This window comes from Rhipicephalus microplus, chromosome 3 (assembly GCF_043290135.1).
Source record: "Rhipicephalus microplus isolate Deutch F79 chromosome 3, USDA_Rmic, whole genome shotgun sequence".
Lineage (NCBI taxonomy): Eukaryota > Metazoa > Arthropoda > Arachnida > Ixodida > Ixodidae > Rhipicephalus > Rhipicephalus microplus.
The window spans coordinates 126,360,882-126,380,507 of NC_134702.1; the positions used below are offsets into that span (position 1 = coordinate 126,360,882).

Below are 19,626 nucleotides of genomic sequence, written 5' to 3' on the forward strand. Positions count from 1 at the left end.
CCTACATGACTACAGCAAATAACCCTTGGCCCTAAATCCGCAGCGGCTGCGAAGCAACTGTCAAAGGTGGTGGTCAGACCTGCCACGCAGTGGAGGGTGTTGAGAATCTGGGTACGGAACGGCAATCATTGGAATCTGAAATTGGTTACGTTCAGCTCTAGAACGCTCTCTATTGACACTAGTCACGCTGGGCTATTCGAAGAATTACAGTGTTAAATAGGATTTAATAAGGGCTCAAGAAACGTAGGAGGAAAAGTGAGAATTATACCGTAGGGGCGGGTTTTTTTTATACAGAAAAATACCGCTGGCCACACAGAGGAATGCTATAGGATCAGTAAGAGGGTGCCAAGTATCATACTTGAGTTTAACAAAAGGTACAAGCTCGAAATAGTAAAGGGCTATGCGTCTAAATCGAAACATGATGATCATTCGGTTGAATGCTTCTATGAAGACGTAGAGTGAGGCATTAATAAAGCAAATACGCAGTATACTATTCTGATGAGCGACTTTAATGTCAATGTAGGCAATAAAAAGGCCGGAGACTATGCAGTGGGGATTATGGCATCGACTCTGGAAATGACAGAGGGTAGGTTTAGCAGAGCTCACAAAACGTAATAATTTACGGATATTGAATACCTTCTTCAGGAGAAGGGCTAACAGTAGGTGAACATGGCGAAGCCCTAATGACAAGATTAAAAATGAAACAGATTTCATAATGTGTGTACACCCAGGCATTGTAAAGGAAGCAGAAGTAGTTGGCAAGATCCGATGCAGTGACGGTAGATTGATAATTGCACGTATTCACCATGAGCTAAAAGAGTAAAAGCATAAACTCTTGCGCAAGAAGCCAATCAATGTGCTCAAAGGAAAAATACATAAATTCACAGGTTCGCTTCAGAACAGATTTGAGGCTCTAAACGAGGTAACCGACGTTAGCGTTGACACAACGAACAATAAACATACTAGTATCATCGAAGCGTGTGCCATGGAAGTAGGAGGATCAGTCACTAGACACGACACTGGAAAACAATCTGAGGAGGCAAATATTTTATCAAGGAACAGCAAACCGTAAGAGCTTCAAACGCAACCGACTATATGAAGCTATTGCCGCTTTCAACGTTAATCAAAAGGCGCAAGCTAGCCGAAACCAGAACGTATAACATGAAGAGAACCGAGAGAGGTGTAAAAACCGACAGAAGCCTAAAAGCTGCGAAAGCAAATTTGTGCATAGGAAAAAATCACAAAGGTATGCATTAACAAAAACAACAATATCAAAACCAAGATGGATAGGAAAGTTGAGGTGGTAGAGGAGTTCCACAGAGAGCTGTACAAGTGCCAAAACTACCAGGATAATATCATAAGAAGCAATAATATCCCAGATGAATTCGACATTCTGCAAGTAGCAACAGGGTGAATAAGCAATGCATATAGGCAAAGCCGTTGGTGACGATAAGTCAACAACTAACCAGCTAAATGATGGCGGACAAAATGTGTAAGAAACACTGGTCATCTTATACACGAATTGTCTCTTGACGGGAAGGGTACCAGAATCTCGGAAGCATGCCAACGTTATTTTAATCTATGCGAAAGCAGACGCCATGGGCTTGAAAAACTACAAGCTGATTAGCTTAGTGTCCGCTTTCTACAAACTATTTACAAAAATAACAGCTAATTCAATTAGAGCGATATTGGAGTCAACTCATGCAAAATACCAAACAAAATTTCACACCGGCTACTCATCAACGGACCATATTCACTATAAATAAGGTAATACAGTAATCCGCGGAATACAACCAGCCCAATTACATAGCTTTCAAGTGTTTAGAAAAAATCTAACAATTCTGAGTACTTCGTATTCAACTATGGGAGAGCACTGAGCCGTCCCGCTAGAAGAAACTAAGCTTCCATAGATTACGAAAAGACAATTGAATAACTCGAGGCATCAGCAGTATTGTAGGCGCTACGGAATGAGGTCATCGATGAACCCTACATAAACATACTGGAAGAAATCTACAGTGCAGACACAGCAACCATAACTCTCTATAAGAAAAGCGACAAAATGCCAATAAAGAAGAATGTAAGGCAGGGAGGCACAATCTCTTTAATGCTATTCACCACGTGTTTACAGCAGGTTTTCAGAACCCTAGATTGCGAACAGTTGGGAATAAGAGTTAATGAAGATTATCTTAACTTGCAATTCACTGTTGACATGGCCTTGATGAGTGGTTCAGGTGATGAATTACCGCTCACAATTACGGAACTGAACACAGAAAGGAGAACAGTAGGTTTGAAAATATTATGCACAAAACTAAATTAATGTGCAAAAGTATTGGCAGAAAATAGTACTTTTCGATAGGTGGAGAGACAGTAGAAGTTGTTAAGAAGTATGTCTAACATTATCTGTAGCCACGGAACCTAACCATGAGAGCAAAATAACTTGAAGGATAAAGATGGGGAGGGTCACATTTAGCGAGAATTTCATAAATAAGAATGGCAAACTGACCCGACCATTAGAGAAAGGTATACAATAGCTGCATCTTGCTGGCACTTACCTACGATGCAGAAACGTGGAGCCTTACAAAGAGGGTTCAGCTTAAATTGAGGACGACGCAGCGAGCGTTATCAAAAATTGTAGGTGTAACTTCAAGAGACAGGAAATGGTAGAGTGGATCAGGGAACAAACCAGGGTTTAAGATATCATTGATAAAATCAACAAGAAGAAATTAACACGGGCCGGGCACGTTGCACGTAGGCAGGATAGCCGCAGGTCATTAAAGTAACGGACTGAATTCCTTGAGAAGGCAAACGCATGAAGGGGAGCTGAAGAGTTAGGTAGGAAGATGAAATAATCACTTCCCAGGTATAACGTTGCCGCAGAAAGCACGAGATCGGATTGATTGGAGGATCATAGAAGAGCGCTTTATCCTGCAGTGGGCGTATTCAGGCTCATGCTGATACTTTACATTGAGCACAATACAGAGCTCACCGCAGAGTCAAGGGCTCCCGGCAAACATCCAAGTAAAGGCCGCTGTCCCTACTTAGTTCGCCCTAAGCTTTGACATGAGCATAGGAAAAAATAAAGAAGAATCAATACATTGAATTCAAAAAAATTCTGAACAAACAGCTTACTAGTGTACACACAAGATTTACACACAAACAAAATTAAAAGTTTACATAACACATTCAAAGAACTGAAGGTCACTTTCGAAGAGATGCAATCAAGCGAAATTGGCTAAATATTCAAAACCTGTGGTACACAACATGCATGCGGATACACCAACATACACTGTACACTAATGCAGTCAAAATTCAAATTTACGAACGAATTAATTAATGGTCGAGGCAAGAACTTTGACTAATTAACTATGAATATCTATACCAAAGGTTAGTAATAAGTTCAATTTTTTTAATAGTCTGCTCTGCTCACCATGAATCTCCATTAATTTGCAAGGGCATCTATCACATTAGATATAGAAATTTGAAAAAAAAAGGCAGCATACAGTGACACAATTATGTGTATGTTGTTTAGGAAAAATTCAATGCAAATTGGCTGTTTGTGACTGCTTTTGATTCAGGAATAGAGGCTTATTCTACACAATATTTATGTCACCGCTTAAGATATTGCCTACGCTCGTTTGCGCAACATTTCTTCACACATTCCACTATTCTCAATATTTCATATAGGTGTCCAAATTTGAAAGCTTCGAAATCAGACATAAATGAAGTGCATAAAAAAGACAGCCTTCGCACAGCCACAGGAGATTAACGGTCTCCACGCGGACCCCCTTTCGATAAACAGGCCCTCATCTACAGGGTAAAATTGTGCACAGCTGTAGAACTTGTTTTTATGCATCGTCGGTCACGCCCCGTACAGGTTGTAACAAAATACTCGTGGGCAAGGCGATGCGAACATTTTGAGATGTTGAAGACTAGAAAAAAAAACAAGTCATCAGAGCACTTCTTCGACTATTCGTATTTACAGAACCAAATTCATCGTCACTAGGGTTGCATAATAAGCTTGGGTGAATGCCATCAGCAATGACCACCATGGTAAAGTAATAACGAGTGCTATTGCATCTGGTACGACAGGCACTGTATAATCGACCTAAATACGCGCGTAATCGCTGCACATGCTATTATTGTACAGGTTAGACATAGCTACGACTGTTTCTTCAACCTCTGCTTTTAATTATTTACCGTAATTCAGAAGGTTGCCCAGCGATGACTAGCGACCATAATTTTTTCACCATTGTGTGAAGGCATTCGCAGGGCGCCCATAATAGTGACTCTTGTGGATTTTCTCTGTCTAGTGGCCCCATTGGCAGTAACGGCCGTGGATCTACAAAAACTAGGGTATTAAAGCTCCTTCACATCGGAACTATTGTCAACGCTTTCTAAATCCTGCGCAAGGAGCCTTTTGTGAAAGAAGCATTCGGCGCGCAAAATCCCCAAATCTCATAATAAAGGGTCAGAGGGAAATCTTTCAGATACCCAACTGAAGGTATTATCCAGTAAAAAGTAAATACGTATATTTGGGGGGGCTGGTACTGGTCTCTGGTCTTTTTTAGATGCATCACGTTTGTAACTATTGAACTGTTGATGTTGATATTTTGGCTTGGCCCTCTCCTTACAGTTGTTCTGTCAGCCAGCTCACGTGCGGCATCATTACAAAGGCAATGTGAGCGGGATAAAGTATGTGCATATACATACCAGTATGAAAGTAGTGGGTTAAAATTGCCAGATTCATGACTTCTTTCACATGCTGGTAGCAAACGTCGCTGGCTAGCTTGCCGCGTAAGAAGTAGTACTGATCAGTGACTTCCACTAGCTGCCTGTAGAAGGTCCAGGCGACCAGGTATCGCAGCCCTTTCAGGCCCACACTCATGGATTTGAAGAGCTTCACGATGATGGTGATTGCGTATGGACGGCTCATAACAGAATCGTATTCCGTATAGGTGCCATTGGTGTGCTTGTAAAAAAAGGTGATCCACTCATCTGGTAAGACGAAGAAATGTCGATTAGCGTCACTGCAGTCATAACATATGCATATATGAAATTCAAGGTACTAGGGCGCTATGCAGGATTCCCTAGCTTCTCAGGCCGACGAGTTCACTCCGAATTCAATTTACGGCGGCTATGGCTACAAGATGATGATGATAAATTGTTTTATTATGGAAAAGGAGGAACTAAGGTCACTGAAGGGAGCGGACCGATGATTAGCTCGTAGTCTTAGGTTTAGCTGGGGTCACGATCTTGTCAGGTGCTCGACTACAACGAACCTCAGAAGCCGCGCTGATTATTATAAAGCAGACCTGGTGCATGCGTTAAAGCTTCAAATTGAATTTACGCAGATCCTGTCAGGAAAGTATCACCTGAAAAGGCTTCTTTTATATGATGGGCTCATTTTTTCACTCACTAACAGAATAAACAAATGAAAGAAGGTGCTACTCGTTTGGAAACACCAACCAACTTCGTCAACCATCCTTGACACGATGACGGGTTGCATGGTAACCAATTGAACGCAGCGCGCTGAGGAGTGGATTGGATTTTTTCCGCACTGATGAGCGCATCCCAAAAAGCGTGTCGTCAGAGCTCGGACAGATCCGAATTTCTCTAGGTCAGGTGATCCTGCATGGCTACGCGCTATGGGCTAAACATGTGAGCGCTGATTTTCAAAAGTGTTTAGGAAGCTCGGTGGCTTATGAGAATGCAACAAGCACAACACAATTTGTTCAGGAAAAAGCAAAATTGTATTGGCCTTAAAATTTAGAAGGCGCTATACTCTGTAAAATATATAAAGAATGCAGATAAAACATAACTGGTTACACAAGATAATAAAAAAGAACAACTAAATATAGAATATTAGCTATCTTTTAAGTTGTGAATTGGCAACGAAAAACTTTTGAAATAAAAGTCTTTGGCAGTTTTTGAAAATTAAATAAAAACATTCACCTACTTGCAGTAACGTACGGTTTTGTGGATTCACCGAGTTTTTCAAAAGGAGTGTACGCCAAGTCTTCAAACGGTGTGATGGTAGTTACCTCGATGGCTTGTACTACAAAAGAAAAACAAGACAGAGAACAAGAAAATAAGTGCAAGTGTTTCTACTCATGTGCCTTTCAGAGAGATGATACAATGCTTTCTGTTCAGAAAATGTGGCTATAATACTATAAATGTCCGTGTAATAATGCCATTTACCCACAGGTTGGGTGTCCTAAGTGCTTTCTAAGTTTTTTCTAAGTAAATTGTCCAAAACGATGTTCTACCAATTCTTTTAAGTGGTTAACTGGTTGCAGCTATGCTTGCCCTTCTTCAGTTTACGTGGGTGCTCAGTTGTTTCACGTAAGCTTTGCCACATCCGTGGGCCTTGCACACACTTATTCCACCTCCTTTAGACTCGAGAGCACAAACAGCACTTGAGAAATCATTGTGTCAAAAGGGCGTTTTTTTGTCCCACATCAATATTAGTCATCAGTCTCGCGGTAATTCTCTTGCACTCTCACCGAGAACCTGGCAGTTCCCGGTTCACACCTACAAGTGGGTTATCAGTGTGACAGAGCATTTTCGATAGTAAAGTCGCTATCACCTAGTTTTCAACAAAAGTAAACCAAGGCAAGTCGGAGGATGATTAATGTGGGACGAAAAGACACCATTTTTCCTTATTCTTTTCTCTTTTTCTAGGAGTGAGCCAAACGCTATATGAGAGTGGTTCTGTGCCATCACGAAATCAATGGTCAATGCCAGTGTCGTAGAAATCAGTTTACCTGTCAATTACCTCATCTTCACTGAAGTACTTGACTCTTAGTTTTACGTTGATATTAGACAAATCGCAAAATATGTAGTAGCGTACGGCCGGTGTATCACTGTTCACGTTGAAGCACCCATTTTTGCACTTGGTAGCCTATATTCACCCCGGAAGCATGTCACCGAACTAGACGTTGATACAGCATACGATAAATCTCATGAAAGGTTTGCATAAAAAAGCTAATTTCATAAAAAAGTGGTGATCAAAATGTGCCCTTTCAAAGCGTACGCGGTCAAGGAAAAGAAAACCGTGTGCGTTCTTAATAATTGTGCGGCCAAAGTTCTCACCTCATTGTTACCTAAGCTCATAATACACTACTACACAGAGGTCAAAAATCAAAGGGGGCAGAGTTCGAAGCTTGATCTTTGAACGTGAGAAGCAGTTATCTTGCTGGCTGCGTGTCTCTCTCCGAATTAAACTGAATGCTGGCTCGACATTCGATTCCTGATGCTGTTGTTAACGCAGCACATCTTTTAGACTGTTCCATCGCCCATATCCCTTTCAGTCACGAATGATGATGTGCTGTCGGAAAAGCGTCAAATTCGCGTGGCATATTTCCAAGACACTCAGCAAACCATTCAAAGTAGGAAAATGAAGTAAAACGTTCTTCCATGTTACTTATGGAAATTCAAGTTAATGAGTGTGCAACTAATTATCTAAGTATTCTGCCACTAGTCAGCTTCAGTACTTTCATAACAAGAACCCTCTGTTAAGACCGAAATTCATGCACAGAATGTTTTTGGTTGTATTTGTTTCAAGTGAAATAAATATTTTTCACGTTGGTCTTGAAATGCGTCACGTCGAACAATCGTCGAACATGGTATTGCATGCAGCAAAGCACAAATTCTGCCTTGTCACAGCCAAGGCACGCCGCAGTTAACGCTGTTCGCGTGTCTTTCAGTGGAATAATGCGTACCGAATGAAGTTGCTTCCACATTCTATGTGCTGCAGACATTCCGGACTGTCGAGAAAGGTCTCCTCAACGCGTCACACGAAATCAGCATGAAATTTTAGCACAGCAAGAGCGCGAAACATGCTTACAGCCGCACTCGGGTAGCGAAGTTTCGCGGTTTGATTTGCAGAGCGTCTGCTCGCGTGGCAGTTGAGGGTGTTGCTCCGCCACGCTTGCATTGGATGGCACCAAGCGCTTTTCAATATGGCAGCAAGCATTGAGCTTGCTGTGCTCTGGTGTATACACTGAAGTCCTTGCCAGGATACATTCCTTCGACGTGGGTGCACCTGCTGCGCACGCTAACGTCATCCATACGCCTTGACTTCAGCCCTTCATTCAAGCATAACAGGAGCCACACCATCCCTCGCGTCCTCCCGCATGAATGAGACCTATCCTTGTGAGCCGATGGCGCACTTGCAACAACCGCCCTATCTCATTCACGCGCAGTCGGGCCTGTCACAACGCCCGCTGTACGAGACCAGCGCTGCATTGTGACAAACCGGAACCTGCAGCGCGTTGAGGCACAGCTGAGCTTCTCACACAGAGAGAAGCGGCCACAGTGTATCGCAGCAAAAGCACGCCTGTGAACTGTTTTCGTTTTAAGTTTCAGCGCGAATAGTTCGAGCGGCCATTGCATCAGTAATACTTGACTGGGGTTCAGAAAAAACATTCCATAGATTGAAGGGTACTCCCTGAGGAAGTCATTGCAAAGCGGAGAGAAGCCTTGGAATAGCGGGCTGCGCTAACATATGTTTCTGGCATCGAATGCAATATTGTATGTATTTTCACTTCCTGACACCTTAATATGATTGCGAGACACTGTAATGAATGACGACGCCAAGTTCAAGAATCTGGTGTTCTTAGACGTGCACTTAGATTACGTCGTACACGGGCCTCTACCATTTTGCATTCATCAAAATGCGAACGGAATAGCTGGCATCAAACAGGCGACTTTCGGGTCAGCTGGCGTCGAAGAGACAGTGCTGTCTCATTTAGTGGTTGCTTTCTCGAAGTTCGGTCAAGCAGGCTGACGCCCTTCCATTGATAAGCATGTGCTGCGTTGCAACCACTCCACTCTCTTGTGCAGTAGGGCACATAGAGGCAAGGGGCAGCTACGTGAATTTCTTTCTGGCGTGTTATATATGTTCTATGCATGGTATGCATGCATGTGGAAGCTGATAAAAGAAAGCACCGCTGCAGCAATACACGTATGGTGTCGCGCTGCTGTGCTTGAAGGCGCGATATAGGCGTTTTCCGCAGATAGTTTTTTTTAGCAAAACTAGATGGTACCACCACATCAAAGCACCATGGCGTGCTCCTCGGTGGCATGGCCGCCATTTGGCGTGTGGCGGACGTTGCCCTGCCGCCTACGGTAGCCCGCGCGCGCAGACTATGCGCGCGCGGGCGAGCGTAGCAAGAATATCGTCTGGTTATATATAAGTGGCTCTTTATTTCAAGATGAAGAAAAGAGAAATGAAAAGACGCTTATTTCTGTCTCTGGTATCGAAGACCCAGCTAAGCGCCAACTCGTTAGCAGTTTGCTGAGCCCGGCCTGCTGCCGGGCGACAATGTGAAACTATGTGAAACACCGGCACTCATCGCCCTGCCTTCCATGTCAACACCTTACCCTAAAACCGCTGTGCCCACATTGCTGGCCTTTGACGCGGGAGTAACGACGAATCAGCCCACCATTAGTGACGATGAGGAAGTTAAAGGGAGAATCCCATTAGATCACGTGTTAAAACGTGGCAGTGATCATTTGCCGCTGCGGAAAACGGTCTATAGATTCCCAGCCACGGCGGTCATACTTCGATGGTGACGAAACACAAAAAACACCCAAGCGTGATTTAGGTGCACATTACAGAATTCCATGCAGTAAAAATTAATCCTACAGTTCACACTTCGGCAGGCCTCGTACCGGAATCTTGTTTGGCAAGTAAAACGGTGCTTCTGAAACACCTTCATTGTAATGAGACAGGGGCAAGAAGAAAACTAAATCTCTCGGTTAGACAAATGAAACGATCAAGCCAATTAAAAGTATATTTATGGTACCGTTGCGAGCGATAACTTTAGAACGCACTTTAGCACAGCAGCCAACGCAAAAAGAAGCTATACCGCATAGAGTGGCTCCAGAAAGCTGAGCTTTAAGTGATCCGCTATTTTACCCATAGCATGAGACATGTGTGTAGCCTAAATAATTTGAACCGAGGCATCCCCACATGAGTTATCTTTACGAGCTCATTTTCAGAAGAGCTACTTCAGCGGCTTAGGCAAACGTGCGCCCACGAACCTCTCAGAGACAAAGCAGCTTTCATTCTAAAAAATAGTTTGCAAATAATGTGTACGTCCTGTCTATCATATGATGAAGTTGTTTAATACTGCCCGTCATAACCTACGATATGGATAAGTCTTGGTCAGATAAAAATAATGTTATATGTGCAACACCTGCATAATCTGCTCTCTTCTTCTACAAACAACCAGTTAAATGCTACAGTACCATTCGCTTCGAAAATGCCGTCAATGACAACACTGGCTCTGTCCCATCAGAGTAGGAGGATACGAGGCCATGCGGGAGGAAGGCTCTGCCACGAAACGCGGAGTTTCTAAGTGGCACTGAACTATTCGAAGAACGGACTTGGCCCGTTTCCACCACTCATTTCCCATAGGTAAATCAGTTATGTTTATGTCTATAAATACTGTTCTGAATATGTTTAAGCAACCTCAACTACAGTAAAGGAAACGCTGCAAGTAGCATGCAGTTGCCTCCCTTCAGTAACTGTTCAATCGTGGTGGACGCACAAACGCGCTGTATAAGCGATTGCTACTTTTGTTTTCACGAAGGCTACATTCTTTATTGAAAACAATCGATATAGAATCAGTAGGGCCACACAACACAAATAATTATGTAGTTGACATACAATAAAGTATGTATGCGTTGCATATCGCTGCATTTATACAGAAATATCTAAATCGTAATAGAATGCGGAGTGCAGGATGTGCAGGGCGAGAAAGATCAAGACATTTTAGTAAGACAAGAATACATAGAAAAAATATATATCACTAAATAGGCCAAGGTGTGGGAACGCCAGAGCTGAGTGTCCATGACCTATCACACAAACAGATGCTGTCCGGATATTTTTCTTGTATTTATATTTGTTGTTTGGACATTTGTGGCCCAGGGTAAACACAATGCGTGCAACACACGGTTGAGTAGAAATGACTTGAATTTTTTCATTGATTTGAAATATATAATAAATACTCCTCCTAGCGCAAAACGTTTTGGTATCCTTATTCAAGTTAGTGTATAATGTAGGCGGCTGAAGCATGATGACGCAGGATTGTGGGTAGCGCAAGGCCCTTATTGATTAGAGATGTCATTCGCTGTCACCATATAGTATTAAATTTCATAATATCTTTCTCGAAGGAACCTGCACACATTTCATGGTATTTAGCGCAAGCTAAAAGATAATCAATAAATAATAACAATGAACTCATCTCACGTCGGTTCTCGTATCGCTGAATCTTCAAGGCGAGTTGCTTGTCCAAAGGCGGCTTCGCACCATACATCGTCACGAATGGGTAGTATTCCTCTATGTCTCGATTATGAGATCGCCACTTATCTAGTTTATTGCTGCGCTCCACCTATTATTGAACAGAAAAAAATAGAACGCCCGTAAGAGACTAATTTGCCGGGAAGTGTCCTGTAGCTTTGCAAGGTTGACAGTACCACACCAACCCCAGAAAACAAGCAATAAAAAACATTTCAACGCTTTCTTCACGACTTGAAAGTGTACGCTCTGGGATAATACCTAATACAAGAAGTCGCATTTTCCACGTTCTACATTTGGTAATTTTATACTGTATGTCAGAAGTAATAAAACTGGGAGCGTTGTGAGGAAATTGTATTTCCAGAGTAATATATTCCCAGTATTTGAAGACTTTCACAGGGCTACCACCAGGAATCGGTTTATTTTCCACAATTTTGTATTCAACTCGTTTTGTATTCAGCTCCTGAGAGTAACAGCGCTGGGGTCGAGGTGTAGACCAACTTCTTTTGATACCCCGGTGGAAAACAAAGAGGGAAGGTGATTCTTTCATGGTGAGAGTGTCAAGGGGGTTATAGTTAATATCAATGATGGGTGGGGTTTAACTTGCTAAACCCACCGCATGCTTACGAGAGGCGCCTTAGTAAAAGGGTGCGGAAATTTTGTTTTTCTGGGGCTTTTTACCTTGCAACAGCCTCAAGCATTTTAGCCTCTATTGAAAATGCGGCTACAGCTGCCAGGGCTCGATCCCGCGACCGGTGGGTCTGAGGCCGAGTACCTTAGTCACTTGACCACCGTGGTGGGCAGGGCTGCAGTTGCCTGAGTGTGATGGGCTGGGGACTACTGTGAAGAATCGACTTGACTCTATTCACCTGAATACTTACAAAATGTGTCATTCACCCGAATATTATAGTGGTAGCGTTAAAGAGCTCATTTCACAGAAATTCCGGTGTCTGCGTCGTTGGTTATTAGCGAAAAAGTGTATTGTGCGTGACGTGAACTAAAACAAATTAAGATGCGAATAAAATAAATAACAATAAATTCTGGGTCCAGATAAGAACTGAACCGTGGTCTAAAGCATGGCAAGCAAGCGCTCGACCACATAGCTGCGAGTCTGTTGAGAATGAGGTTGAAAATAGCTTGCTCGGCTTGGAAGCAGTGGGAGTAACTTGCAATTTACAAAACAACGCGTCCTGTGTACATGCTTCACAATGCATTATGTATTACCGCAGAAATATTTTTTGTGCTAGAAGTGTATATTCCAGAACAAGTGTTTATGAGGACTTCAAGATTTAAAGAGAAGACTTCTCGTGCACCATTGCCCGTTATGAATCATACTACCACAGATGGCAGCCCCATTCGAAAGCTTCACTGATACAGCCCTTTGAAATCAATACGCACCAGGAACAAGTTGAACACGATATTGATATCGCGCTCAAGTCTGGAAGGCGTATTTTAAGGTACACAGTTTTAGGGGCGAAGCTCCTTAAAGCGGCACCCGTTCGTCCCTCGCAGTACGTAACACGTCTTACGCTTTGACCTCCAAGGGGGTGCCGGTGGGAGATTTATCCTGTGCGTTGTTGAACAATAACAAAATCGCAGCGTTCGCGTTAACTAAAAGCCAAATTCTTCTGTCTCTCATTTCCCATTAGCAGCCATTGGCATGTACATTGGGCAGTATCTGACAAGAAAAGGTTGCTACGTTATACTTGCTGGACGTAACCTCCTTTATTTCAGACAGGTTTAGCGAGCGTTGAACCGCAGTGCCATGAATACAGTGAACTAGTATATACCATGAACTCGAAGTGGTTAAAGGTGGGAAGTAGACACGAAGCGCCAGCCTTAAGAAAGTGTGCGTGTGCCACCTCTCTTTTAGTCCTTGGAATGTCTGCTGGATGGCGGTGCTTCTATATGCGGAATATATAATGAAAAGATGTGAGATTGTTGTACTTGGAGTGTTGAATAGATGGACGAATGGACACACAGACAGATGCATGGACGGACGCACGGATAGCTGCACGAACGGATGGACGCATGGGCGGACGCAGGGTGGATGCATGGACGAGCGCATGGGTGGACGCATAGATGGACGCATGGACAGACGGAAGCAAGAACGAATACACGGACGGATGCTTCGCACCCCTCTCCATCATCCACCCCGTGGAAATGCTGCCATTTTTTTACATCAAGGAGTGAGAAAGATTCGTCTTTGTCGCGATTAAAACTGTTCCAAATGACTGTTTAAATAAAATCAAGGTAACAAAGTTGGTTGGGGACTTGTGATTTCTTACGCTGTAGAAAGCATTGTCCAGGCACCCAAGAAAGAAAATGGGTTTTGATGAAGAAACGCTGAGGACCCTAGCTTCAACGCTTTTAACGGTGGTGTTGGCTATGGTCATTGAGATAGAAGCTTCCATAGATGCAGATTTTTTAGCGCGTATAGTAAAACTATTGAGACAAAGTACGTGTTTAGTAGACCGCATTCCTGAGTTTAACAGACCTGTTCTACATTTAATGGAGCTCTCTTGCAAAATATTGGTACGTTCAAGGGTATCTCGGGTCACGACAACTGCAAGTTCAACGGGTGTGCTGGTGAGATGGGATTCCGTATCAGATGGGATCAGGTACTCATCGGTTTCTCGCTGTAGTTTTGATGTCAGCCCGACAATGTTATCGACATTGCACGCATGAGGCACCGTAATTTCACTTAGGGGTGAAATTACCTGGTGCATCTAAATGGACATTCATCGCATCGATAAATTTAAGAAGTCTGACGGCGTAAGGGGAGCTGAGGGCATAGGTGTATTCCAGATTATAAAGTTTCCATTAGGCCATTGAATGTCTATGTTGAACCGTGTTTAAACGTCAGTCAAATGTATCCAGGAAATCGGCCGTTATTTCAAATTGACGCCTTGACCACAGCAAGCAAAGCAATCTAAGCCGAACCAAATAACGAACTAAACAGTTTATAACCATCGTTCCTAAGCAACTACAATAAGCACAGCGTCACAGCCCTCTCAAATTTCTCGCCACCAATAAAGACGCTTCTTGCCTCTTTCTGCCCCCGCCCAGCCTTAATAAACTTGTAATAATCGCCTCTGCTCCTTTTGACATTTCCGCTTTAGAAGAAGTGTAGTTTATAGAAAACACCGGAAAATCAACGTATTTTCAGAATAGAGCCTTGTGAATGTCCTAAATAACTCTGCTAGACAGGAAACTGTGTCAAAGTGACCAGTACGAAGTATTTTTAGACCAAGAATATTTGTCTTCACAAGAGTGGAAAACATAGCTCAGATTCTTGCAAACATCCGCAAGAACAATGATTTCATCACATTGTCAGCTACGCGCAGGATAAACCTCACAATTGTGTTGAAAGGAAAGGCAATGATTTGTGAACCAGCCCAACCAACACCCTCTGATGAAGTTCGAAAAATATATATATATCTGTGTGTGTGTGTGTGTGTGTGTGTGTGTGTGTGTGTGTGTGTGTGTGTGTGTGTGTGTGTGTGTGTGTGTGTGTGTGTGTGTGAGAGAGAGAGAGAGAGAAAGAGAGGAGATAGAGAGAGAGCAAACACAGCAGCTTTAATTCTCTGTATGGTTCAGACTGTGCTGCTGTATGTAAGTGGTGACGTTTCCTTGGCGTCTATGCACACTCGCAAAATCATGTCATGGGAACGATAACGGTCATTCATCGCAGGTATAATACAGTCTTTCCTGCCACACTATACTATTTGATTCGTTTTCGTGATCTATGCTTATCCGAAGGCGAAAAATTATTTTCTCACCGTCACCACTCTCTTGCCGTCCTCAAATTGTTTTTCTTCCAAAACAATGGACAGAATAGCCTCCACTCCAAAGTCGAGGGACCCGCGCACCATCATTTCGACCGGATTGACATTCATCAACCTTGTCTCGTTAAGAAGATCCAGATTCAGTGAAACCATCCACCGCACGAGGTACTTCGTCTACAAATTAAGCAGGTCAAAAACATCAATTAACATAGTGTTACGAGAATTTATTCGTACAGGCACATGGCTAGCGTAAATCACAGCACCATATCAATACATCTATAAGTCTCCATTCGTCAAAGATAATGCAGAAAGTTGCTCAAAAAACTTAGCGTGTGCATCGAAGTAGCGTATGTTCTTTAGAATTTGTAGTCCTTACCCTACAAGCGACCAAAGTCGTTCTGGGATTGAGACGCATGTCAATATATATACGGGTGGTTAAGTGCCGAAGCATGCTTAGTTGTCTGTTAAGCAGACATCAGAGTTCAGAAGCATAAAATTAAGTCATAAATCTGTGTTTCGCACTCTCAGAGGGCTGCGGAATGAAAGAGAGGGCTGCGGTTCAGCATTTTATTTTCAGGTCGGATATACACGTTTCTTAGACATGCACAGTTTAATCGGGAAAAAGCGAACAAAAGTGTAAAACAAAAACGTGAATCGAACTGACAATTCTTTTTATCCAAATTCAGTTGATGTCAAATCACATGATACTGAACTATTGATGTGGGTTTTATAGACATGCCGCTTTTAGATTACAGCCACAGCGTTTCGTTACCGCGCCTTTTGCGAACTGTACATGCGTGTCACAGGAATCTGGCAGCACGTACATGTAGGATTGCTCTAAACATATCTTCTATGACAGATTAAAGATGATTTTGTGTTCGAAGTGTCTAGCACATGCCAGCGAGGCAGCCTTTTAGTCCAAATATATTGATTATCCACCCTGAGAGCATTGAGTAGAGTTAGTTATCACATCGCTTCTGTTCGCAAATGCGACTCCCGTGGCCTTGTAACGCTGTTTAGCTGATGACTCGGATAACGGAAACTTGGATTCGGTCGCTGCATGCACATTATATAAAGGTTCAACCTACGGCCTGTCAAATAGAGTTCGTATGTCAGACGTTTGAGGCCTGACAGCGGAGGGCTTCTTTTCCTTCATACGGCTTTTTTTATATCGCTTTCTTTGTTAAGTAATCATGAATGGTAAGTGCGCCCTTATTCTCTTAAAGACCTGCAGCCATTCACCTTTACACGTAAAGCATTTTTCCCGTAAGCCTCCCGGAAAAATGCCTATTGAGTGCCAGTACCAGCGTCTTAATGGTCACATAATCAAACATGACAGTAGACGCTAGTGACGAGTGACGCCTCGTTTCGCAATAGGATTCACAATGCGCCGCTGGCTTTTTTTTGTTTCCCCTCTGGCATTTTCAGTTCGTTATAGCAGCAGCTATTATTATCGAAAGTGTCTACAAACTTTGTTATCATTATGACCTTCTTTTAAACGATGTGCTAGTTAGAAACAAAAATTTATAACTTTCTATGAAGATGAGACCCGAAAATTGAGCTTACCTCTGGCTCATACGACGACGTGTAAGAAATGCAGGCGTGATACATCGCGGCTGCCTTCTGCCAAGAAAGTTGGTTAGACTTCGGTATTTCCGAAATGAGAAGGTAGGATCGAATGGATAAGTCCAAGTCCCTTTGTACCTGTGAAATTACGCGGTACATTGTTATACCACTTCTACAAAAAATGTTCGCGTGTACAGAAGCGATATGTTATTTCTAAGGCGAGGGTGGGACTTTTCTGAGCAGCGTATAGCCGAAGAAATGTTGCTGCTATACAGTGAATATTCCGACAAACTTTATAGCAAAGTGGCACGGAATACAATTTGTTTAAAGAAAATAGTCTTTCTTGGGGACCTACGACGCAAAAATTTTGGTCTGTCTGTCTGTCTGTCTGTCTGTCTGTCTGTCTGTCTGTCTGTCTGTCTGTCTGTCTGTCTTTCTGCACATCTGTCTGTTTGTCCGCCCTTATCGGTACCGCAAACGACACCAAACCATACCCCAAAAGGTGGAACCCATCCGCAGCGCCCACTGATATTGCTCCAGAATTAGCGTTCATACTTGCGAATGTCAATTAAAAAGCGATTATTGCGCTAATCTGAGGCACTATAACAACACTTCAATATTCTGTGTGTGCCTTTATACTAGAAAAGGCATACATAAGTAATCCTAAGGACCGTAGTGTTTATCACGCTGCGCTGATAATGTAACGCTTGCACGAAAAGGCAAGTGTGTCCAATGCTTTGCTAAGATGACACGGTGGCGGCACCTACCCGTGGCCTTGCATTCTACACCTTCTCATCTCCAAGACAGGCGCACCCGCCGTGCGCTTTCTTTTCCAAGATAACTGCCAGATAGCGCTCACATCTCACAGGTGACGGGGCTCGATGCGCTCGTTCGCCTCCGCTGCGCGCTCGAGGCACTCTGACGCATCACATCCAGAATACCATTCACCGAGTTTCTTGCGCAGAACATCAAACAAACGTTTCGTTCACTCTCTCCAGACGTAAGACTATCTTCTTTCGACGACATTCACATTGTAACATGCAGATACAGGCCAATGTTTTTCGCTAGGGTAAAGTGCAGACATTAGTCTATATATAAAAACATTCATTTTTCTTTAGCCATAGTAAATCGACACCACTCACGTAGATATATTAGTCGGCGCGCATTTATCTTCATGTACAGAACTTAGACAACCAGAACCGTCTCTGCGGTGAGGGTTTAACAGATGGCAAGAATAACTTCTCGAAAGAGAAACTACCGAAATATTCTTCAAGCGAGAAGTTCACTGCAGATTTACAAAAAAAAAAAACAAACGAAGAGTTTTGATATACGGGGCACAACGGTGCCAAATTTTTCACTGAAAATTATGTTGTGTGGGCTTTGTGTAAACCTAAAACATGCTACTGCGTGCGAACATTTTTTAATATGCAAATACTTGAAGCACTAGGTTAGTGTGCCTGCAAAGGATGAATGAATAAATTGGAATCCGGTCGTGCCTGAACGTGTGCGTAATATCAAGAGCAGTGATAAATATTAGCGCTGGAATCAACCGGTCATTTATGAGGATAAAAAGAGCTCATATTCAGACGCAGACACTATTACGTAACTGGTAAGAGTAAGGGTAGAAGTAGGCTCCAAGGTACCAATGCAAGTAAGTGCGTATATTACTTTTCTACGGTACTTTTTAGTGACCCAAAATAGTACAGTATTTCTTTTTCATACAAAACCTCAATTATTTGTGTATTTATTTGTCTTTTATTTATTTATTCATTTATTTATTTCAATACTCTCAAGACGCAATTGTACTTTGTATGGAGGAAGGAGGTATTTAGTTGAATAAATGCATTTAAAACGACATAAACAGCGAACAAAGCAAATAGAACAAAAAAAGTGAAGCAGCGAGTAAATATAATTACACAATCATGTATTAACATCACTCAATTTGATATTTGTCAGAACAAAAACGAACAAAAAGTAACAAAAACAGCACGTATGAAAATACATGGAAGAAATACAATATATATAGCAAAAACTGTAAATAAATCAAGCGAGGCAAATCAGACAGGGATTCATTGTTCCTCGCCATACAAATAGCCCGGCAGCATCGAGTGAACTATGAAATTATTTGTTATTTCGGTAATTTTTGATGCAAGCGGGTTCCACTTGATTATGCCTGATGATGATGCGTAATTTAGAAAATTGTTGGCCCTTGATAAAAAGAGGGCCAACTTGTGTTCATGATACAGGAGGGTTGAGGTATGACGGGCTGCAAAGGTATGAGACGGGATTAATAATTTTATATGTGAGGTTAAACGTTAAAAAACCACCATGAGATGGGGCGGGCGCAGGTTGGGCTTCTGGTACAAAGCGAGTGAACTATATACAAATATTATGTCTGCAAATTGCAAGATTGATACGGCTAAGTTCTGCTTTCAGTAACGAAAACTCATGTAACGTGACTAGAATGGCAAGATAAACTGAGCAGCTTTATTCTGTAAAACATTGAGCATGTTAGCAAGACTGAGTTGGTAAGGTCGCCATATGCATGAAGCGTAATCCAAAGATGGCCGGATCAATGAATCAAAAGCATTCAGTCTTGGACTTCTCTGAGTAAAATGCAAGCACCTTTATTGAGAGCCTTAATAAAAATATGATGCATGTGTGTAGTCTAGCTTACATGCAAAGCGAGTATTACGTCCAAATATCTAAATAGCTTGTTTTTTTTCTACTAAGCTTATGTAAGAGCTAAACCGTGCAGAAGTGATGTTAGTGCGCATTAAGTTTTTCATTTTTTTACAGAAGTTTCCATCTGCCATAAGCTGCACCATTCCTTTAGCCTCGTGAGATTCGCTTGTAGCTTTGAAGTGTCATCTGTGCAAGGTATTTTTCTGTAAAAATTACAATCACCTGCATAGCGACCAATTGAAAAACCTGATTCAAGAGAAGAGGGCCCAGCACACGGCCTCA

General features: G+C 42.5%; 1 protein-coding gene across 1 annotated transcript in view; it reads right to left on the bottom strand.

Annotated features, from left to right (window-relative positions):
- LOC142803337 (neprilysin-1-like) overlaps positions 1 to 19,626 on the bottom strand; it is a 48,114-nt gene that overhangs the window by 17,841 nt on the left and 10,647 nt on the right. Inside the window, exons 3-7 of the mRNA XM_075888453.1 lie at positions 16,660 to 16,797; positions 15,088 to 15,267; positions 11,258 to 11,399; positions 5,957 to 6,055; positions 4,711 to 4,995 (exon numbers count right to left, since the gene is read on the bottom strand). Coding sequence (XP_075744568.1) covers positions 4,711 to 4,995; positions 5,957 to 6,055; positions 11,258 to 11,399; positions 15,088 to 15,267; positions 16,660 to 16,797 — 844 coding nt within the window. The remainder of the gene's footprint in view (positions 1 to 4,710; positions 4,996 to 5,956; positions 6,056 to 11,257; positions 11,400 to 15,087; positions 15,268 to 16,659; positions 16,798 to 19,626) is intronic.